At 48.4% G+C, this 23,896-nt stretch overlaps 1 protein-coding gene across 1 annotated transcript in view; it reads right to left on the reverse strand.

Moving 5' to 3' along the window:
- The window catches only part of CENPT (centromere protein T), a 575,308-nt gene that overhangs the window by 453,274 nt on the left and 98,138 nt on the right, over nucleotides 1-23,896 (reverse strand). The window contains exons 3-4 of the mRNA XM_063945279.1: nucleotides 16,306-16,423; nucleotides 16,081-16,225 (exon numbers count right to left, since the gene is read on the reverse strand). Of these exons, the coding sequence (XP_063801349.1) occupies nucleotides 16,081-16,225; nucleotides 16,306-16,423 (263 nt within the window). The remainder of the gene's footprint in view (nucleotides 1-16,080; nucleotides 16,226-16,305; nucleotides 16,424-23,896) is intronic.

The raw sequence follows: 23,896 nt of genomic DNA on the forward strand, positions 1-23,896 counted from the left end.
CCCCCCCATCCAAGGGCGGCGGATGGGGGGCTGATAGCCTTGTGAAAAAATGTGAATTTTGTTTTTAGTAGCAGTACTACAAGTCCCAGCAAGCCTCCCCCGCAAGCTGGTACTTGGAGAACCACAAGTACCAGCATGCGGTGGAAAACCGGGCCCGCTGGTACCACTACTAAAAAAATACCCCCAAAAAAAACAGGACACACACACCGTGAAAGTATAAGTTTATTACATACATGCACACCTCCATACACACATACTTACCTATGTTCCCACGAGGCTCGGTCCTCTTCTCCATGTAGAATCCTTGGGGTACCTGTGAAAAAAATGATACTCACATAATCCAGTGTAGAATCAGACCTTTGAATAATCCACGTACTTGGCAAAATAATAAAACGGAAACCCGACCACGCACTGAAAGGGGTCCCATGTTTACACATGGGACCCCTTTCCCCGACTGCCAGGACCCCCCCTGACTCCTGTCAAAGAGGGTCCCTTCAGCCAATCAGGGAGCGCCATGTCGTGGCACTCTCCTGATTAATTGTGTGCTCCTGTAGTGTCTGTCAGGCAGCACACGGCACAGATACAATGTAGCGCCTATGCGCTCCATTGTAGGCAATGGTGGGAACTTTGCGGTCAGCGGTGAGGTTACTTTTGGTCAGCACCCAATTTGGTCAGCACCCAACACCCAAGGATCCAAGCCTGAGTGAGACCAGACCTGACTGAAGAGCTGAAGACGTGCCCCCACCAGTGCGGACTCCCGCAACGGAGCCCCAGCATCATGCGGTGGACTTGGCAGAAGCCGGGGAGTATTTCTGCTCCTGGGAGCTTGGCACAGCCGGTGATCTTTTTCCCCTTCCCTTACCTCTAGCAGCAAGTAAGGAGGATCCTCGTCCTTTTTTGAATTTACTGGACCGAAAGGACCGCATCTGATACTGAGCCGTTTTCTTTTGCTCTGGAGGGACAAAAGGTAGAAAAGATGACTTACCCGCGGTAGCTGTAGATACCAGGTCTGCGAGTCCCTCACCAAACAAAACATCACCTTTATACGGCAGCGCCTCCATAGCCCTCTTAGAGTCAGCATCAGTATTCCATTGATGAGTCCATAATGCTCTCCTAGCCGAGATTGCCATGGCATTGGCCCTTGATCCCAAGAGGCCAATATCTCTCGCAGCCTCCCTCAGATAGACTGCAGCGTCCTTGATATGACCCAGCGTCAAAAGAACACTATCCCTATCCAGGGTGTCCAAGTCAGATAATAAGTTATCTGACCACTTTTCAATTGCACTACTCACCCATGCTGACGCCACCGCAGGTCTGAGCAGCGTACCCGTAGTGACATAAATAGATTTCATGGTAGTTTCCTGCTTACGAACCGCAGGATTCTTTAGGGCCTCCGTGTCAGGGGACGGAAGCGCCACCTTCTTGGATAGCTGTGCTAGAGCCTTGTCCACATTGGGAGTCGCCTCCCACTTTTTCCTATCCTCAGAGGGAAACGGGTATGCCATAATAACTCTCTTGGGAATCAGCAACCTTTTGTCAGGAGTTTCCCAAGCCTTTTCAAAAAGAGTATTCAGTTCATGGGAGGGAGGAATACTGAATGCTCTTAGCCAGTTTAGGATTCAACCTGGCATCACCATAGTCGACACTGGAGTCCGAATCCATGTCGGTATCTGTCTGCTATTTGGGTAAACTAACATTTCTGCGACTGTGAGGTGGTCCGAGTTTGTGACAAAACATCTTCCATGATTGTCTCCATGCTTGGTTCTGAGACTCAGACTCATATTTGTTTAATCTCTTATGCAACGAAGCCACACTTGCATTCAAGACACTCCACATATCTATCCAATCAGCAGTCGGCGGTGCCGACAGTCACTCCCACATTATGTTCTGTCCCCACACCAGCCTCCTCCTGGAAAGAGCATTCAGCCTCAGACATGTCGACACACGCGTACCGACACCCACTAACACACTGGGCTATAGGGAACAGACTCCCAGTAAGGCCCTTCAGAGAGACAGAGAAGGAGTTTGCCAGCTCACACCCAGCGCCACCCCCGGTCTGAAGGAACATACAATGCCCAAGACCCAGCAGCGCATATTTATTTATATATATATATATATATATATATATATATATATATATATATATACACATATATATATATATATATATACATATATATATATATACACACATACATACATATAGAGAGAGAGAGAGAGAGAGACGTTATGGTAAGAACTTACCGTTGATAACGTGATTTCTCTTATGTCCACAGGTATCCACAGGATAACATTGGGATATGGTTGAGCGACAGCGGAATTGGCAACAACACGGTCACAAGCTTTCTGGCCTCCCAGGATGCATCGGGGCCTTCACCATATAGTCCCGCCCACTGACTCAGTCAAATCAGTTCTTTCGGCAGCGATTTAGGCAGGAGCATCAGGTAGAGACCTGTTTAGGCGATAAGAACACACATGCACACCCTTCCATACAAGAAGGAAGAGGTTTAGTGATTGTCTAGATCCTCAAATCAGGTGCGTCAGGGTGGGATCCCTGTGGATACCTGTGGACATAAGAGAAATCACGTTATCAACGGTAAGTTCTTACCATAACGTCTATTTCTCTGGCTGGGTCCACAGGATTATCCACAGGATAACACTGGGATTCCCAAAGCCAATTCTAGTGGTGGGGACGCTCCTGATTACACAGGAGGGCCTTTCGCCCGAAGTCTGCGTCATGAGAGGCAAAAGTATCCAAGGCATAATAATGTCTGATGTATGTGTTTATGGAAGACCATGTGGCTGCCTTACATATCTGTTCTGCTGAAGCACCCTGTTGTGCTGCCCATGAAGGACCTACCTTACGTGTAGAGTGTGCAGAGACATTAGCCGGAATAGGGAGATCTGCATGAGAATAAGCTTCTGATATTACCATTCGGAGCCATCTCGCCAGCGTCTGTTTACTAGCAGGCCATCCTCTTCTATAGAATCCCAAGAGGATGAAGAGAGAATCTGTTTTTCTGATGGCACTAGTACGATCTATGTAGATTCTTAAAGCTCGGACTACGTCCAGCGACGCTTCTCCCGCAGACAGTCCCGGTACCTGAAAAGCTGGGACTACAATCTCTTCATTCAGGTGAAACTTTGAAACCACCTTTGGAAGATAACCAGATCTCGTTCTGAGAACTGCTCTGTCTGGAAAAAAAAACTTAGTAAAGGAGACTTACACGATAATGCTCCTAAATCTGACACTCTTCTGGCTGACGCCATTGCCAGTAGGAAAAGCACTTTAGCCGTTAACCATTTAAGATCTGCTCTCTTAAGCGGTTCAAATGGAGGACCCTGGAGGAACTTTAGAACTAAATTCAAATCCCAGGGAGCTGCAGGAGGAACAAATGGAGGTTGAATATGTACAACTCACTGAAAGAAAGTACGTACATCCTGTAAATCAGCAATCTTTCGCTGAAAACATACAGTTAATGCTGATACTTGAACTCTCAAGGAAGCAACTTTCAAACCTTTATATAATCCTGCTTGAAGGAAATCCAAAATCCTGGATACTTTAAAAGATCTTGGATCCAAATTTTTTCCAGTACACCAATGAATATAGGATTGCCATATTCTATGATACAAACGAGCTGAAGAAGGCTTTCTTGCTCTAAGCATAGTTTGGATTACTTGATTCGAAAACCCTTTAGCCTCTAAGATAGAGGTTTCAACGGCCACGCCGTCAAAGACAGGCGATCCAGATGACTGACAACAAGGACCCTGCATTAGCAGATCTGGACGTTGAGGGAGCAGTATTGGTGCTTCCACGGACATTCTTAGCAGATCTGTGTACCAATGCCTTCTTGGCCAAGCTGGAGCTATTAGAATTATTGCTCCCTTTGCTTGTTTTATCTTTCTCACTACTCTAGGTAACAGAGATATTGGGGGGAACAGATATGCCAGACGAAATTTCCATTCTACTGACAGTGCGTCTACAAGGACCGCTCCTGGGTCCCTTGTTCTCGATCCGTACCTTGGAACTTTGTTGTTTAGACAAGACGCCATGAGGTCTATCTCTGGTAAACCCCATCTGTTCACTATTGCCCGAAACACTTCTGGGTGTAATGCCCATTCGGTTTCCTGAATGGCGTGTCGACTGAGAAAATCCGCTTCCCAGTTCAATACACCCGGGACAAACACTGCTGACAATGCTGGGAGATGGAGTTCTGCCCATCTTAGAATGGGAGTTACTTCCTCCATCAATCTCTTGCTGTGAGTTCCTCCTTGATGATTGAGGTACGCTATTGCTGTCGCATTGTCTGAGCGAATCTGGACCGGTCTGCCTTGCAGACTGCCCTTTGCCTGAACTAGAGCCATGTAAATGGCCCTTATTTCCAACAGATTTATTGGCAGGCGACTTTCCCTTGAGGTCCATTTTCCCTGGAACCAAAGGCTGGCATCTGTTGTCAGTACCTGCCATTCTTTTATCCAAAAGGGTCTCCCCTTGTTTAAATGGTCTGTCTGTAGCCACCACGCTAGAGACCTTTTTACGTTTACTGGAAACTTTATCATCTGCTTTCTTATTGTCTGATGATTTCCGTTCCATTTGGTCAGAATAAGGTGCTGCAATGGTCTGGAGTGGAATTGCGCATATTCCACCCTGCCGAAGGTTGATACCATCAGACCCAACAGCCGCATTGCTGCATGGACTGACATTGTCTGGGCGTGCAACGCTTCCTGAGCCATGACCTGCACCTTGATAATCTTTTTCTCTAGTAAGAGAACTTTCTGTAGGTCTGAATCCAATATGGCTCCCAAATGAACCTTTAGAAGCAACTGTACCCATATCAATTGCTGCTTCTTCCAAGTATTGGGCAGATTGTCTTAAACGGCTTAAATGATACTCTTGCTCCCTATTAGGAGAAGAGATGTCATTCTCTAGTTCCTCTATCCATTCGCCCATTGCCTTTGCTACCCAGGCCGAAACAATAGCAGGTCTTACCACTGCTCCTACTAGAGAAAATACATTTTTCAAAAAGCTATCTACCCTTCTGTCTGTGACATCATTTAGCGAGGTAGATGACAGTGGTAAAGCAGATTTATGCACAAGTCGCAGAACATGTGTATCTACTTTTGGAGGAACTTCTCTTTTCGAACAATCCGCAGCTGGAAATGGATAATAAGAATTCCATCTTTTCGGAATTTAATATTTCTTACTGGGCGTCGCCCAAGACTCATCCATCATTTCCGTCAGCTCATCTGACGCTGGGAATTCAGTTTTCACTGATTTTGTTCGTTTAAACACAGGTGCTTTAGATCTTAACACTGTCTTGACTGGCTCTTCCAAAGAGCGAACAGCCTTCACAGCATTAATAAGTTCAGCTACATCTTCTGAACTAAAACTCTGCGACTGATCATCATACGGAGTATTTGAATATACTGTATCATCATCTGTTGTATCATCTTGTGTAGTCTGCCACATAGACGTATCTGTCTTAGTCTTACCTGTCCCTTGGTTGCTTGTAGAGGCTACTGGAACCAAGCCGTAGGAAGGGAGCTGCATGTATGGGTTAATAGTGTAACCTAACCCTTGAGGTGGTGCTACCGGAGTTAACCTGTCCGCTATTGAAGAAAGAGTCTTTGCGAACATATTCCATGGTGGCTCTGTTGGTGGTTGAACCAACTCCTGTTTTTTACATTGCTGAAAAGCAAAACAGTTCGCACACAAGCCCTCATAAGTGACCAATTGGTCCATACCAATTAACCATGTCTTACAAGATAAGCATGTTAGGGCTGTAAGAGTGCTTGATAAATTCTCCTCGTCACTTTTGCCGCTCACAGACATGGTAATAATCTGTTAATGACTACACAATTTGTGACTGAAAATCACCTATATATGAGTATATAGAAGTGAGATCAATCTGACCACAGTGCTCCTGATTTGAGGGTCAGAACAGGATTGACATTACACAGAAAAGTCAGCACACATACTAGCAGTCAGTCACATGTTAAAGCATTAGACATTGTCATATGAGAATACAACCTCCATAACAACTTATACATAAGTAGGAAAATTGTACATCTGTTTTTAACTGGTTCTTTTTTCAACATAACATGCAGAAAACACAGTAATATACAGGTCTCATATGCAATAGGTACTAAAAATTAACAATTCATACTAAGAAGTAGAGAGAATTTTTAGTACTGTATACCCTGCCTCCAGAGAGCGGGAAACAGGGAGACTCACCCCACTTCCATATCCAAGCAAATACGCTCGTAAGACGCTGAGTGGATTCAGACGCTACTGATGTACACTACCGCTCTTGATAACTGATAACGGACACGGGCCCTCATTCCGAGTTGTTCGCTCGCTGCTAATTTTAGCAGAATTGCTAATAGGCTAAAATCCGGCAGTTCTGCGCATGCGTATGCATCTCAGGGCGCACGCGCTAAGCAAATTTACACAAAACTATGCTATTTTACTCACAGGCGAACTAAGCTTTTCAATCGCTCTGCTGATTGACAGAAAGTGGGAGTTTCTGGGCGGAAACTGGCCGTTTTCAGGGAGTGTGCTAAAAAACGCAGGCGTGCCAGGGAAAAACGTAGGAGTGTCTGGAGAAACGGAGGAGTGGCTGTTCGGACGCTGGGCGTGTTTGTGACGTCAAACCAGGAGCTAAACGGACTGAGGTGATCGCAATCTAGGAGTAGGTCTGGAGCTACTCAGAAACTGCAAGGAAATTGCTTTCGTTAGCAATTCTGCTAATATTAGCAGAAATGCTAATCTTTCGTTAGCAATTGCTAATCTTTCGTTAGCAATTCTGCTATGCTAAAATACACTCCCAGAGGGTGGCATCTTTGTGTTTGCATTTCTGCTAAAAGTAGCTAGCAAGCGAACAACTCGGAATGAGGGCCACGGTCGCTCACTGACGGACACGGACGCTCAGCGACTTCCACGTGTATGCAGACGCTAAGGCCTGCGACTCGGTCTAGGCGGGATCTCTAGTGTACACAACCGCAGCGTCTAAGCTGCGACTGAGTACCCTCGTGGTAGCGTCTGAGCCAGAAGTGAGGTCATTCAGTTCACAAAACGAGAGACGCGCGGAAACTGGCCTTGAACTTGGAGGAGGGGCGGCCAGGAGAGCGTCTGAATCCCCCTGTTGACTTAAACTCTAAGGATTGCGGCCTCTACCTAGTCCTGGCGCCTATGATCCCTGGAGCGTAGCGCTGCCGCACTCGAGATGTTCGGCGCATCAACACACTGTTTGCAGTCTCCACCAAATCAGTGTAGCTGTGTCCTGACCACTCTAGTAAGAGGAAATCCATAGACTTACCGTCCCCCCATGCTCCGGCCACAGCCTGGTTACGTCTGCTGGACCTGCTAGAACATCCGACACAGACGTCCGTCGAGACAGCACGAATACCCGAAGGTAAGCGTTGTTGCGACCCGGTGGGGAGTTGTTGTATCGACTCTTTCTAGTATGCGTTTAGGACGCTTTAAGAAAGTCGCTCAGAAAAAATATAGTAAGTTTAAAAATAAGATTTTAAACCTACCGGTAAATCTTTTTCTCGTAGTCCGTAGAGGATGCTGGGGACTCCGTAAGGACCATGGGGAATAGACAGGCTCCACAGGAGACATGGGCACTAAAAAAGAACTTTAGGTATGGGTGTGCACTGGCTCCTCCCTCTATGCCCCTCCTCCAGACCTCAATTAGAGAAACTGTGCCGAGAGGAGACGGACAATACGAGGAAAGGATTTTGGAAATCCAAGGGCAAGATTCATACCAGCCACACCATTCACACCGTAAAACATGGGAGATACGAACCAGTCAACAGTATGAAACAAAACCAGTATCAGTCCAAAACTGATCCAACTGAAAAATATAACCCTTATGTAAGCAACAACTATATACAAGTCTTGCAGGATGTTGTCCGCACTAGGACGGTCGCCCAACAATCCTCTACGGACTACGAGAAAAAGATTTACCGGTAGGTTTAAAATCTTATTTTCTTTGACGTCCTAGAGGATGCTGGGGACTCTGTAAGGACCATGGGGATTATACCAAAGCTCCCAAACGGGCGGGAGAGTGCGGGTGACTCTGCAGCACCGAATGAGCAAACATTAGGTCCTCATCAACCAGGGTATCAAACTTGTAGAATTTTGCAAAAGTGTTTGAACCCGACCAAGTTGCTGCTCGGCAAAGTTGTAACGCCGAGACGCCCCGGGCAGCCACCCAAGAAGAGCCCACCTTCCTAGTGGAATGGGCATTAACCGAATTCGGCAACGGCAATCCAGCCGTAGAATGAGCCTGCTGAACCGTGTTACAGATCCAGCGAGCAATAGTCTGCTTAGACGCAGGAGCGCCAACCTTGTTGGCTGCATACAGGATAAACAGAGCCTCTGTTTTCCTAACCCAAGCCGTTCTGGCCACATAAATTTTCAATGCCCTGACCACATCCAGGGACTCGGAATCCTCCACGTCCCTTGTAGCCACAGGCACCACAATAGGTTGGTTTATATGAAAAGAAGAAACCACCTTAGGCAAAAATTGAGGACGAGTCCGCAACTCGGCTCTATCCACATGGAAAATCAGATAAGGGCTTTTGTGAGACAAAGCCGCCAACTCCGACACTCGCCATGCCGAAGCCAAGGCCAATAACATGACCACTTTCCAAGTGAAATACTTCAACTCAACTGTTTGATGCGGTTCAAACCAGTGAGACTTAAGAAACCGTAACACCACGTTAAGGTCCCATGGTGCCACTGGAGGCACAAAAGGAGGCTGGATATGCAGCACCCCCTTCACGAAAGTCTGGACTTCCGGAAGAGAAGCCAATTCTTTTTGAAAGAAAATGGATAGGGCCGAAATCTGAACCTCAATGGAGCCTAACTTTAGGCCCAAATTCACTCCAGTTTGCAGGAAGTGGAGAAAACGGCCCAGATGGAATTCTTCCGGAGGAGCAGTCTTGGCTTCACACCAAGACACATAGGGGGTAATTCTGAGTTGATCGCAGCAGCAAGTTTTTTAGCAATTGGACAAAACCATGTGCACTGCAGGGGGGGCAGATGTAACATGTGTAGAGAGAGAGATTTGGGTGGGTTATTTTGTTTCTGTGCAGGGTAAATACTGGCTGCTTTATTTTTACACTGCAATTTAGATTGCAGATTGAACACACCACACCCAAATCTAACTCTCTCTGCACATGTTATATCTGCCTCCCCTGCAGTGCACATGGTTTTGCCTAACTGCTAAAAAAAAAAATCCTGCTGCGATCAACTTGGAATTACCCCCATACTTCCTCCAGATACGGTGATAATGTTTCGATGTCACCTCCTTCCTAGCCTTAATCAGAGTAGGGATGACCTCCTCCGGAATGCCCTTCTCCGCTAGGATCCTGCGTTCAACCGCCATGCCGTCAAACGCAGTCGCGGTAAGTCCTGGAACAAACAGGGCCCTTGTTGAAACAGGTCTTCCCTGAGAGGAAGAGGCCACGGATCTTCTGTGAGCATTTCCTGCAGATCCGGATACCAGGCCCTTCGAGGCCAATCTGGAACAATGAGAATTTCCTGAACCTCTCTTCTTCTTATGATTCGCAGTATTTTTGAGATGAGAGGAAGAGGAGGGAACACATAGACCGACTGAAACACTCACGGTGTCACCAGTGCGTCCACTGCGACCTCCTGAGGGTCCCTTGACCTGGCGCAATGTCTCGGAAGTTTCTTGTTGAGACGTGAAGCCATCATGTCTATTTGAGGCAGTCCCCACTGACTTGCAATCTCTGCGAAAACTTCCTGATGAAGTCTCCACTCCTCTGGATGCAGATCGTGTCTGCTGAGGAAGTCAGCTTCCCAGTTGTCCACTCCCGGAATGAAGACTGCTGTCAGAGCGCTTACATGACTCTCCGCCCATCGAAGAATCTTTGAGGCTTCTGCCATTGCCCCCCTGCTCCTTGTGCCGCCTTGGCGGTTTACATGAGCCACTGCTGTGATGTTGTCTGACTGAATCAGAACCGGTAGACCTTGAAGTAAGGTCTGCGCCTGACGAAGGCCGTTGTATATGGCCCTTAATTCCAGAATGTTGATGTGTAGACAAGCCTCCTGGCTTGACCACAGACCTTGGAAGTTTCTTCCCTGTGTGACTGCTCCACATCCTCGGAGGCTCGCGTCCGTGGTCACCAGAACACAGTCTTGGATGCCGAACCTGCGACCCTCTAGAAGGTGAGTACTCTGCAGCCACCACAGGAGAGACACCCTGGCCCTGGGGGATAGGCGGATCATCTGACAAATCTGTAGATGTGACCCGGACCACTTGTCCAGAAGATCCCACTGAAAAGTCCTGGCATGGAACCTGCCGAATGGAATAGCCTCGTAAGACGCCACCATTTTTCCCAGCACTCGAGTGCAGTGATGTACCGACACCCTGTCTGGCTTCAACAGGTCCTTGACCAAGCTCTGAAGTTCCCGGGCCTTTTCTTTTGGAAGAAAAACCCTCTTTTGTTCCGTGTCCAGAATCATGCCTAAGAAAGGCAATCGGGTCGTTGGAACGAACTGTGACTTTGGTAGGTTTAGGATCCAACCGTGTTGTTGCAACACCCTCAGGGAGAGTGATACGCTGTCCATCAATCGTTCTCTCGATCTCGCTTTTATCAGGAGATCGTCCAAGTATGGGATAATTGTGACACCCTGCTTGCGCAGGAGCACCATCATCTCTGCCATTAATTTGGTAAAAATCCTCGATGCCGTGGAGAGCCCAAAAGGCAACGTCTGAAATTGGTAATGACAATCCTGCACCACAAATCTCAGGAACGCCTGATGAGGTTGATAAATGGGGACATGAAGGTATGCATCCTTTATGTCCAGGGACACCATATAATCTCCCCCTTCCAGACTTGCGATGACCGCTCTGAGCAATTCCATCTTGAACTTGAACCTCTTCAAGTATAGGTTTAAGGATTTTAAATTCAGAATGGGTCTGACCGAACCGTCCGGTTTCGGGACCACAAACAGGGTTGAGTAATAGCCCATCCCCTGCTGAAGCGGGGGAACTTTGACCACCACTTGTTAAAGGCACAACTTTTGAATTGCTGCCAGAACTACCTCCCTCTCTGGGGAAGAAGTCAGCAGTGCCGATTTGAAAAACCGGCGAGGAGGCACCGCTTCGAATTCCAGCTTGTAACCCTGGGAGACAATGTCTATTGCCCAGGGATCCACCTGAGAGTGAACCCAGACATGGCTTAAAAGACGAAGACGTGCCCCCACAGGAGCGGACTCCTCCCGCGGAGCCCCAGCGTCATGCGGTGGATTTAGTAGAAGCCGGGGAGGACCTTTGTTCCTGGGAACTGGCTGTAGTTGGCAGCTTTTTCCCCTTGCCCTTACCTCTGGCAAGAAAGGAAGATCCCCGAGCTCTCTTGGATTTATGCGACCGAAAGGACTGCATCTGATAATGTGGCGCTTTCTTAGGCTGTGAGGAAACATAAGGTAAAAAAGTTGATTTACCTGCAGTAGCCGTGGAAACCAGGTCTGCGAGACCTTCCCCAAACAATTCCTCACCCTTGTAAGGTAAAACCTCCATATGCCGTTTTGAATCGGCATCACCCGTCCACTGTCGGGTCCACAGTGCTCGCCTTGCAGAAATCGCCATAGCATTCGCTCTGGGCCCCAGTATGCCTACATCCCTCTGAGCCTCTCTCATATAAAGGACTGCATCCTTAATATGGCCCAGGGTCAATAAAATAGTTTCCTTATCCATTGTATCCATATCAGTAGATAGGGTATCGGTCCACGCTATAACAGCGCTGCATACCCAGGCCAACGCTATTGCCGGTCTGAGTAAGGTACCGGTATGGGTGTAAATTGACTTCAAGGTAGTTTCCTGCTTGCGATCCGCAGGATCCCTGAGGGCAGCGGTATCCTGAGACGGCAGTGCGACATTTTTGGAAAGGCACGTCAACGCCTTGTCCACCCTGGGGGAGGATTCCCACCGTATCCTGTCCTTGATCGGGAAAGGATACGCCATAAGAATCCTTTTGGGAATCTGCAGTTTCTTGTCTGGAGTTTCCCAAGCACTTTCAAATAACTCATTTAATTCAAAAGAAGGTGGAAAAGTAACCTCAGGCTTCTTTTCTTTAAACATGTGGATTTTTGGATTAGGCACCGCGGGTCATCTATAATATGCAGCACATCCTTTATAGCAATAATCATATAATGAATACTCTTTGCCAATCTTGGCTGCAACTTCGCATCATCATAATCGATACTGGATTCAGGATCTGTGTCGATATCAGTGTCAACTACCGGAGAAAGTGGGCGTTTTTGAGACCCTGAAGGCCCCTGTGACATAGGGAAAGGCAGGGTATGACCCTCTGTACTGTCCCTGGACTCTGCTTTGTCCAAACGTTTGTGCAATAAATTCACATTTGCAGTTAAAATATTCCACATTTCCATCCAGTCATGTGTCGGCGTTGCCGACGGAAACCACACACTCATGCGCTCCACCTCATCCCTAGGAGAGCCTTCCGCTTCAGACATGCCGACACGCACGTACTGACACACCACACACTCAGGGAAGACTCAATCTGGAGACAGCTTCCCCACAACGCCCTTTGGAGAGACAGAGAGAGAGTATGCCAGCACACACCCAGCACCAATAACCCTGGACAAAAAAATTACCCAGATACAGCGCTATTTGTATATTCACCGCGCCAAATTATGTGCCCCCCCCCCCTTTCTTTAAAACCCTCTGTCACCGGTGATCAGCAGGGGAGAGTCCGGAGAGCAAGCTTCTCAGCGTGTGCTTGTGGAAAAAATGGCGCTGGTGAGTGCTGAGGGAGAAGCCCCGTTCCTCAGTGGCGGGCTTCGGTCCCGCTCTTTGAACAAACTGGCGGGGATACCAAAACACACAAATAAGTGTATATTAACTTACAGCCAATCCTAGAGGAATACATTGCTGCCCAGGGCCCCCCCACCCCCTGCACCCAAGAGTGCGCGCTGTGTGTGTTCTGTGTGGGAGCAATGGCGCACAGCGTTACCGCTGCGCGTTACCTCAGTGAAGATCTGAAGTCTTCTGCCGCCTCTGAAGTCTTCTGCCTTCCTATACTCACCCGGCTTCTATCTTCCGGCTCTGCGAGGAGGACGGCGGCGCGGCTCCGGGACGAACCGCTAGGGGAGACCTGCGTTCTGACTCCCTCTGGAGCTAATGGTGTCCAGTAGCCTAAGAAGCAGAGCCTAGCATTTAAGTAGGTCTGCTTCTCTCTCCTCAGTCCCACGATGCAGGGAGCCTGTTGCCAGCAGGTCTCCCTGAAAATAAAAAAACCTAACAAAATACTTTCTTTTCAGGAAGCTCAGGAGAGCTCCCTGTAGTGCACCCAGTCTCCTCTGGGCACAGTATTAAACTGAGGTCTGGAGGAGGGGCATAGAGGGAGGAGCCAGTGCACACCCATACCTAAAGTTCTTTTTTAGTGCCCATGTCTCCTGTGGAGCCCGTCTATTCCCCATGGTCCTTACGGAGTCCCCAGTATCCTCTAGGATGTAAGAGAAAAAATAAAATAATAAAAGCTTGAGGCTGCTATTCTTAGCAGCCCCTGTGACCATGCGGCTTCCTGCAGCACCAAGCAAAAAACTGATTTGACTGAGTCAGTGGGCGGGACTATATGGTGAAGGCCCCGATGCATCCTGGGAGGCCAGAAAGCTCGTGACCGTGTTGGTGCCATTTCCGCTGTGGCTCAACCATACCCCAATGTTATCCTGTGGATAATCCTGTGGACCCAGCCAGAGAAATATATATATTCAACACCAAATATGCTGTGCCCCCCCCCCCGTTTTTGCACCCTGTTACTTGTGACAGAAGTGAAGGGCCAGGACCAGCGTCTCTGCAGCTTGCTGTGAAGAGAAAAGATGGCGTTGATAAGAGCCGGAAGGACGAAGCCCCGCCCCCTAATGGCGCGATTATGTCCCGCTTATTTTTATACTGGCGGGGGTCTGTATATAGTGTGCCTGGGCACTGTATACCTCTTTGCCAGAACTAAAGAGAGGTCTTATTGCTGCCTAGGGCGCCCCCCCCTGCGCCCTGCACCCGTGTAGTGCCGTTGGTGACGTCTTCTGCCGCCTTCACTGAAGTCTTCTTTACTTCTGTTACTCACCCGGCTTCTCTCTTCTGGCTCTGTGAGGGGGACGGCGGCGCGGCTCCGGGAACGAGCAGTGAGGCTATACCAAGTGATCAGACCCTCTGGAGCTAATGATGTCCAGTAGCCTAAGAAGCAGCGCCTTTAACTCACAGAAGTAGGTCTGCTTCTCTCCCCTCAGTCCCACGAAGCAGGGAGCCTGTTGCCAGCAGTGCGCCCTGAAAACAATAAACCTAACAGAAAGTCTTTTCTAGAGAAACTCTGTAGAGCTTCCCTAGTGTGTGTCCAGTCTCTCTGGGCACAGAATCTAACTGAGGTCTGGAGGAGGGGCATAGAGGGAGGAGCCAGTTCACACCCATTTAAAGTCTTAAACTGCCCATGTCTCCTGCGGATACCGTCTATACCCCATGGTCCTTTTAGATTCCCCAGCATCCTCTAGGACGAAGGAGAAAACAGCTTTCAGTATAATGCGTTATCAATAATATTAGCAGCTCCTCTCTCTCCCTGGGCACAGTCACCAGCTCTCCTCCCTCCCTCGGCACAGTTACCAGCTCCCCTCCCTCCCTGTGCAGTTACCAGCTCCCCGCACTCCCTCTCTCCCTGTGTACAGTTACCAGCTCCCCATCTTCTCTCGGCACAGGTACCAGCTCCCCTCACTCCCTCCCTCCCTGGGCACAGCTACCAGCTCCCCTCCCTCCTTGGGCACTGCTACCAGCTCCCCTACCTCCCTCTGCCCCTGGGCACAGTTGGCAGCTCCCCTTCCTCTCTCTCCCCCTGGGCACAGTTACCAGCACCCTTCCCTCCCTGGGCAGAGTTACCAGCTCCCCATCTTCTCTCGGCACTGGTACCAGCTCCCCTCACTCCCTCCCTGGTCACAGCTACCCTCACTCCCTCCCTAGGCACACCTACCAGCTCCCCTCCCTCTCTCTGCCCCTGGGCACACCTACCAGCTCCCCTCACTCCCTCCCTGGGCACAGTTACCAGCTCCCCTTCCTCTCTCTCCCCCTGGGCACAGTTACCAGCTCCCCTCTCCCCCCCTAGGCACAGTTACCAGCTCCCCCCCCCCCCCCCCCCCCCAGGCACAGTTACCTGCTCCCCTCCGTCTCTCTTCCCCCGGGCACAGTTACCAGCGTCCCTCGCTTCCTGGACACAGTTACCAGCTCCACACCCTCCCTCTCTGGGCACAGTTTCCAGCTCCCCTCCCTTCCTCTCTGGGCACAGTTACCAGCTCCCCTCCCTATCCCCAAGGCACAACTGCCAGTTCCCATCCCTCCCTCTCTCTGGGAACAATTGCCATTTCCCCCCATCCCTCCATTGGCACAGTTGCCAGCTTCCTCCCTACACCCATAGTGGGCACCCCTGCCCTCCCTTCCCCGGCAGGTTTCTGTGCCACTCACCAACCAAGCATGGACACCCCACAGCTGCAGTACCTTAGGCACTCTCTTTTCCAGTCATAAATTCACCATTGCAGTACTCATGCAATCTTCTCACTGTGCGCATACACGCTCCGCCCCCAACCCCTGCAGTCACAAGGTAATTCAAGCCGGCTGCACCTGTGACGTGACCAGACATTCCTCACTGACGCCCGCGGCTTCGAGCTACTGTAGCGTAATGACAGATGGTCAGGCCGTGTGCCGTATATTGCCCACTTCTAACCTACGGCCATCTGGAATTCCCATACTATACGGTTATGGAGTATGTTAAAAGACTTTCAATTGCACAGCAATAAAAATTTACCAGAATCAGCATACGTAGTATTATGGCTACCATAGTAGCAATAAGAGACCAATCAATGGTGATGCGAATAAAACACCTTCACTTGTTTATTTTCAATCTTATCAAAGGTTACATTGACCTTCATATCTGTGGAAAGAAAATTAAATAAAGTCCTATTTGTCAAGCGCTGGATTACATGCATTGCTATAGCTGACATGTAAAACAGCCTATGAAGTGAAGGAAAAGATGAAAACATACCATTCTGTATAATTCTTTTCAACAAGGTGCGTGGTGTGATCTTATCTAAATCTTCCAGAATTAGGGGCGTTGCCTCCTTTCCAGAGTTTCGTGTAATTCCTGATTTGATATTAACTTTTCTTTTAACAGCTGAAGCTTCATATGCCTGAAACATAAGACATGTCTTTCTAAATGTGTTCATAGAAAATACAGATAACAAAAACACAGTGCACGGTTATCATATACCGATTTCCCAAGGGAACGCCTTAGACGGTCTTTCATTTTACTGCGCAAGTTCATGGATGGAGAAGATGAAGTCCTATCAAGATACGCTGATGTAGACAGTCTTCCATATTCTGAAGCACTAAGAAAAAAAAAAAAAAGTGGGAGATACCATAGTAACTTTAAATGTTAAAATGACCGGTTTGTACATTCTAAACAAAACCACAGTAGAAGAGGAGTACAAGCATCATACTAAATTGAAATAATATGGAAGTCATAGCATGAGTAAGGGTAATGTCCTCCTGCAGATATATTCGATCAATACTGTGGACAACAGGATGTGTTTGCACTTGACTTTTCCCCATTGCAACACAAACAAATTTTGGGCAAACTAAAGTAGTAGAGCAAAGGAACTAAAATCAAACGAACATACTCACAATTACACAAATATCTAGTGAAATGCTTGGCCAAAATGTTGAAAAACTTCGAGAGAGAAGTCTCCTAACAAGATCAAAACACAATGTAAAACAGCTGTACTAGTCGTACAATATGGCAAACCGTACTAAAATAAAATAAGAATTTACTTACCGATAATTCTATTTCTCGGAGTCCGTAGTGGATGCTGGGGTTCCTGAAAGGACCATGGGGGGGGGATAGCGGCTCCGCAGGAGACAGGGCACAAAAAAGTAAAGCTTTACTAGGTCAGGTGGTGTGCACTGGCTCCTCCCCCTATGACCCTCCTCCAGACTCCAGTTAGGTACTGTGCCCGGACGAGCATACACAATAAGGGAGGCATTTTGAATCCCGGGTAAGACTCATACCAGCCACACCAATCACACCGTACAACTTGTGATCTAAACCCAGTTAACAGTATGACAACAGAAAGGGCCTCTTAAAGATGGCTCCTTAACAATAACCCGAATTAGTTAACAATAACTATGTACAAGTATTGCAGATAATCCGCACTTGGGATGGGCGCCCAGCATCCACTACGGACTCCGAGAAATAGAATTATCGGTAAGTAAATTCTTATTTTCTCTATCGTCCTAAGTGGATGCTGGGGTTCCTGAAAGGACCATGGGGATTATACCAAAGCTCCCAAACGGGCGGGAGAGTGCGGATGACTCTGCAGCACCGAATGAGAGAACTCCAGGTCCTCCTTTGCCAGGGTATCAAATTTGTAAAATTTTACAAACGTGTTCTTCCCCGACCACGTAGCTGCTCGGCAGAGTTGTAATGCCGAGACCCCTCGGGCAGCCGCCCAAGATGAGCCCACCTTCCTTGTGGAGTGGGCTTTTACAGTTTTAGGCTGTGGCAGGCCTGCCACAGAATGTGCAAGTTGAATTGTGTTACAAATCCAACGAGCAATCGACTGCTTAGAAGCAGGTGCGCCCAACTTGTTGGGTGCATACAATATAAACAGCGAGTCAGATTTTCTGACTCCAGCCGTCCTTGCAATGTATATTTTTAAGGCTCTGACAACGTCCAACAACTTGGAGTCCTCCAAGTCGCTAGTGGCCGCAGGCACCACAATAGGTTGGTTCAGATGAAATGCTGATACCACTTTAGGGAGAAAATGCGGACGAGTCCGCAGTTCTGCCCTATCCGAATGGAAGATTAGATAAGGACTTTTATAAGATAAAGCCGCCAATTCAGATACTCTCCTGGCAGAGGCCAGGGCTAGTAACATAGTCACTTTCAATGTGAGATATTTCAAATCCACCTTTTTCAATGGTTCAAACCAATGGGATTTGAGGAAATCTAAAACTACATTTAGATCCCACGGTGCCACCGGAGGCACCACAGGAGGCTGTATATGCAGTACTCCCTTGACAAAAGTCTGGACCTCAGGGACAGAGGCCAATTCTTTTTGGAAGAATATTGACAGGGCCGAAATTTGAACCTTAATGGATCCCAATTTGAGACCCATAGATAATCCTGATTGCAGGAAATGTAGGAAACGACCCAGTTGGAATTCCTCCGTCGGAACCCTCCGATCCTCGCACCACGCTACATATTTTCGCCAAATGCGGTGATAATGTTTCACGGTGACTTCCTTCCGTGCCTTAATCAAGGTAGGAATGACTTCTTCTGGAATGCCTTTCCCTTTTAGGATCTGGCGTTCAACCGCCATGCCGTCAAACGCAGCCGCGGTAAGTCTTGAAAAAGACAGGGACCCTGCTGTAGCAGGTCCCTTCTCAGAGGTAGAGGCCACGGTTCGTCCGTGAGCATCTCTTGAAGTTCCGGATACCAAGTCCTTCTCGGCCAATCCGGAACCACTAGTATTGTTCTTACTCTTCTTTGCCGTATGATCTTCAATACCTTTGGTATGAGCGGCAGAGGAGGAAACACATACACTGACTGGTACACCCAAGGAGTTACCAGTGCGTCCACAGCTATTGCCTGTGGATCTCTTGACCTGGCGCAATATTTGTCCAGTTTCTTGTTGAGGCGAGACGCCATCATGTCTACAATTGGTCTTTCCCAACGGTCTATTAACATGTTGAAGACTTCTGGATGTAGACCCCACTCTCCCGGATGAAGATCGTGTCTGCTGAGGAAGTCTGCTTCCCAGTTGTCCACGCCCGGGATGAACACTGCTGACAGTGCTATCACGTGATTCTCCGCCCAGCGAAGAATCTTGGCAGCTTCTGCCATTGCACTCCTGCTTCTTGTGCCGCCCTGCCTGTTTACATGGGCGACCGCCGTGATGTTGTCCGACTGAATCAACACCGGCTTTCCTTGCAGGAGAAGTTCCGCCTGGCTTAGAGCATTGTAGATTGCTCTTAGTTCCAGAATGTTTATGTGAAGAGACTTTTCCAGACTCGTCCATACTCCCTGGAAGTTTCTTCCTTGTGTGACTGCTCCCCAGCCTCTCAGGCTGGCGTCCGTGGTCACCAGGATCCAATCCTGAATGCCGAATCTGCGGCCTTCTAATAGGTGAGCCTTCTGCAACCACCACAGAAGTGACACCCTTGTCTTTGGTGACAGGGTTATTCGCAGGTGCATCTGCAGATGCGACCCTGACCATTTGTCCAACAGATCCCTTTGGAATATTCTTGCATGGAATCTGCCGAATGGAATTGCTTCGTAAGAAGCCACCATTTTTCCCAGGACTCTTGTGCATTGATGTACTGACACTTTTCCTGGTTTTAGGAGGTTCCTGACCAGATCGGATAACTCCTTGGCTTTTTCCTCTGGAAGGAAAACCTTTTTCTGAACCGTGTCCAGAATCATTCCTAGGAACAGCAGACGAGTTGTCGGGATTAAATGGGATTTTGGAATATTCAGAATCCACCCGTGTTGTCTTAGCACCTCTTGAGATAGTGCTAAAGCTGTCTCCAGCTGTTCTCTGGACCTTGCCCTTATTAGGAGATCGTCCAAGTATGGGATAACTAATACGCCTTTTCTTCGAAGAAGAATCATCATCTCGGCCATTACCTTGGTAAAGACCCGAGGCGCCGTGGACAATCCGAACGGCAGCGTCTGAAACTGATAGTGACAGTTTTGAACAATGAACCTGAGGTACCCCTGGTGTGCGGGGTAAATCGGAACGTGTAGATACGCATCCTTGATGTCCAAGGATACCATAAAGTCCCCTTCTTCCAGGTTCGCTATCACTGCTCTGAGTGACTCCATCTTGAACTTGAACTTTTTTATGTAGAGGTTCAAGGACTTCAGATTTAGAATAGGCCTTACCGAGCCATCCGGCTTCGGTACCACAAATAGAGTGGAATAATACCCCTTTCCTTGTTGTAATAGGGGTACTTTGACTATCACCTGCTGAGCGTACAGCTTGTGAATGGCTTCCAACACCCTCTCCCTTTCGGAAGAGACGGTTGGTAAGGCAGACTTCAGGAAACGATGAGGAGGATCCGTCTCTAATTCCAACCTGTACCCCTGAGATATTATCTGCAGGATCCAGGGGTCTACCTGCGAGTGAGCCCACTGCGCGCTGTAATTTTTGAGACGGCCCCCCACTGTCCCCGAGTCCGCTTGAGAGGCCCCAGCGTCATGCTGAGGTTTTTGCAGGAGCCGGGGAGGGCTTCTGTTCCTGGGAAGGAGCTGCCTGTTGGTGTCTCTTCCCTCTTCCTCTGCCTCGTGGCAGGTACGACAAGCCCTTTGCTCTCTTATTTTTGTAGGAGCGAAAAGGCTGCGGTTGAAAGGTCGGTGCCTTTCTCTGTTGGGGAGTGACTTGAGGTAAAAAAGTGGATTTCCCGGCAGTAGCCGTGGCCACCAAGTCTGATAGACCAACTCCAAATAACTCCTCCCCTTTATACGGCAAAACCTCCATGTGACGTTTTGAATCCGCATCGCCTGTCCACTGTCGTGTCCATAAGGCTCTTCTGGCTGAAATGGACATAGCACTCACCCGAGATGCCAGTGTGCAAATATCCCTCTGTGCATCACGCATATAGATAAATGCATCCTTTATTTGTTCTAACGACAGTAAAACATTGTCCCTATCTAGGGTATCAATATTTTCAATCAGGGATTCTGACCAAACTACTCCAGCACTGCACATCCAGGCAGTTGCTATAGCTGGTCGTAGTATAACACCTGCATGTGTGTATATATTCTTTTGAATAACTTCCATCTTTCTATCTGATGGATCCTTAAGTGCGGCCGTCTCAGGAGAGGGTAACGCCACTTGTTTGGATAAGCGTGTGAGCGCCTTGTCCACCTTAGGGGGTGTTTCCCAGCGCGCCCTAACCTCTGGCGGGAAAGGGTATAATGCCAATAACTTTTTTGAAATTATCAACTTTTTATCAGGAGCAACCCACGCTTCATCACACACGTCATTTAATTCTTCTGATTCAGGAAAAACTGTTTGTAGTTTTTTCACACCATACATAATACCCTGTTTTACGGTATCTGTAGTATCAGCTAAATGTAACGTCTCCTTCATTGCCAAAATCATATAACGTGTGGCCCTACTGGAAAATACGTTTGAATTTCTACCGTCGTCACTGGAATCAGTGCCCGTGTCTGGGTCTGTGTCGACCGACTGAGGCAAAGGGCGTTTTACAGCCCCTGACGGTGTTTGAGGCGCCTGGACAGGCATTAATTGATTGTCCGGCCGCCTCATGTCCTCAACTGACTGTTTAAGGGAAGATAAACCATCACGTAATTCCACAAATAAAGGCATCCATTCTGGTGTCGACCCCCTGGGGGGTGACATCTGCATATTTGGCAATTGCTCCGCCTCCACACCAATATCGTCCTCATACATGTCGACACCACGTACCGACACACACCGCAAACTCACAGGGAATGCTCTAATGAAGACAGGACCCACTAGCCCTTTTGGGGAGACAGAGGGAGAGTCTGCCAGCACACAACACAAAGCGCTATATATACAAGGGATATCCTTATATTAAGTGCTCCCTTATAGCTGCTTTAATATATATATATATATAGCCATTAATGTGCCCCCCCTCTCTGTTTTACCCTGTTTCTGTAGTGCAGTGTAGGGGAGAGACCTGGGAGCCGTTCTGACCAGCGGAGCTGTGACAGAAAATGGCGCCGTGTGCTGAGGAGATAGGCCCCGCCCCTTTTTCGGCGGGTTCTTCTCCCGCTATTTTTCCAGTCAGGCAGGGGTTAAATATCTCCATATAGCCCCTATGGGCTATATGTGAGGTATTTTTAGCCTTGTATAAGGTTTATATTTGCCTCTCAGAGCGCCCCCCCCCAGCGCTCTGCACCCTCAGTGACTGCCCAGTGAAGTGTGCTGAGAGGAAAATGGCGCACAGCTGCAGTGCTGTGCGCTACCTTATGAAGACTGAGGAGTCTTCAGCCGCCGGTTTCCGGACCTCTTCACGCTTCAGCATCTGCAAGGGGGTCGGCGGCGCGGCTCCGGGACCGGACTCCACGGCTGGGCCTGTGTTCGATCCCTCTGGAGCTAATGGTGTCCAGTAGCCAAGCAGCAAATCCACTCTGCATGCAGGTGAGTTTACTACTTTCCCCCTAAGTCCCACGTTGCAGTGATCCTGTTGCCAGCAGGACTCACTGTAAAGAAAAAAAAAAAAAACCTAAACTAAACTTTCTCTAAGCAGCTCTTTAGGAGAGCCACCTAGATTGCACCCTTCTCGTTCGGGCACAAAATCTAACTGGAGTCTGGAGGAGGGTCATAGGGGGAGGAGCCAGTGCACACCACCTGACCTAGTAAAGCTTTACTTTTTTGTGCCCTGTCTCCTGCGGAGCCGCTATCCCCCCCCCCATGGTCCTTTCAGGAACCCCAGCATCCACTTAGGACGATAGAGAAATACAGGTTGAGTATCCCATATCCAAATATTCAGAAATACGGAATATTCCGAAATACAGATTTTTTTCAGTGAGAGTGAGATAGTGAAACCTTTGTTTTCTGATGGCTCAATGTACACAAACTTTGTTTAATTCACAAAGTAACTAAAAAATAAGAATTTACTCACCGGTAATTCTATTTCTCGTAGTCCGTAGTGGATGCTGGGGACTCCGTAAGGACCATGGGGAATAGACGGCTCTGCAGGAGACTGGGCACACTAAAAGAAAGATTTGGTACTACCTGGTGTGCACTGGCTCCTCCCTCTATGCCCCTCCTCCAGACCTCAGTTAGGATACTGTGCCCGGAAGAGCTGACACAATAAGGAAGGATTTTGAATCCCGGGTAAGACTCATACCAGCCACACCAATCACACCGTATAACTCGTGATATTTAACCCAGTTAACAGTATGAAATATAACTGAGCCTCTCAACAGATGGCTCAACAATAACCCTTTAGTTAGGCAATAACTATATACAAGTATTGCAGACAATCCGCACTTGGGATGGGCGCCCAGCATCCACTACGGACTACGAGAAATAGAATTACCGGTGAGTAAATTCTTATTTTCTCTGACGTCCTAGTGGATGCTGGGGACTCCGTAAGGACCATGGGGATTATACCAAAGCTCCCAAACGGGCGGGAGAGTGCGGATGACTCTGCAGCACCGAATGAGAGAACTCAAGGTCCTCCTCAGCCAGGGTATCAAATTTGTAGAATTTAGCAAACGTGTTTGCCCCTGACCAAGTAGCAGCTCGGCAAAGTTGTAAAGCCGAGACCCCTCGGGCAGCCGCCCAAGATGAGCCCACCTTCCTCGTGGAATGGGCTTTCACTGATTTAGGATGCGGCAATCCAGCCGCAGAATGCGCCAGCTGAATTGTGCTACAAATCCAGCGAGCAATAGTCTGCTTAGAAGCAGGAGCACCTATTTTGTTGGGTGCATACAGGATAAAAAGCGAGTCAGTTTTCCTGACTCCAGCCGTCCTGGAAACATACATTTTCAAGGCCCTGACTACGTCCAGTAACTTGGAATCCTCCAAGTCCTTAGTAGCCGCAGGCACCACAATAGGTTGGTTCAAGTGAAAAGCTGATACCACCTTAGGGAGAAACTGGGTACGAGTCCTCAATTCTGCCCTATCCATATGGAAAATCAGATAAGGACTTTTACATGACAAAGCCGCCAATTCTGACACACGCCTGGCCGAAGCCAAGGCCAATAACATGACCACTTTCCACGTGAGATATTTGAGATCCACGGTTTTAAGTGGTTCAAACCAATGTGATTTTAGGAAACTCAACACCACATTGAGATC

The sequence above is a fragment of the Pseudophryne corroboree genome, chromosome 11, assembly GCF_028390025.1.
Source record: "Pseudophryne corroboree isolate aPseCor3 chromosome 11, aPseCor3.hap2, whole genome shotgun sequence".
Lineage (NCBI taxonomy): Eukaryota > Metazoa > Chordata > Amphibia > Anura > Myobatrachidae > Pseudophryne > Pseudophryne corroboree.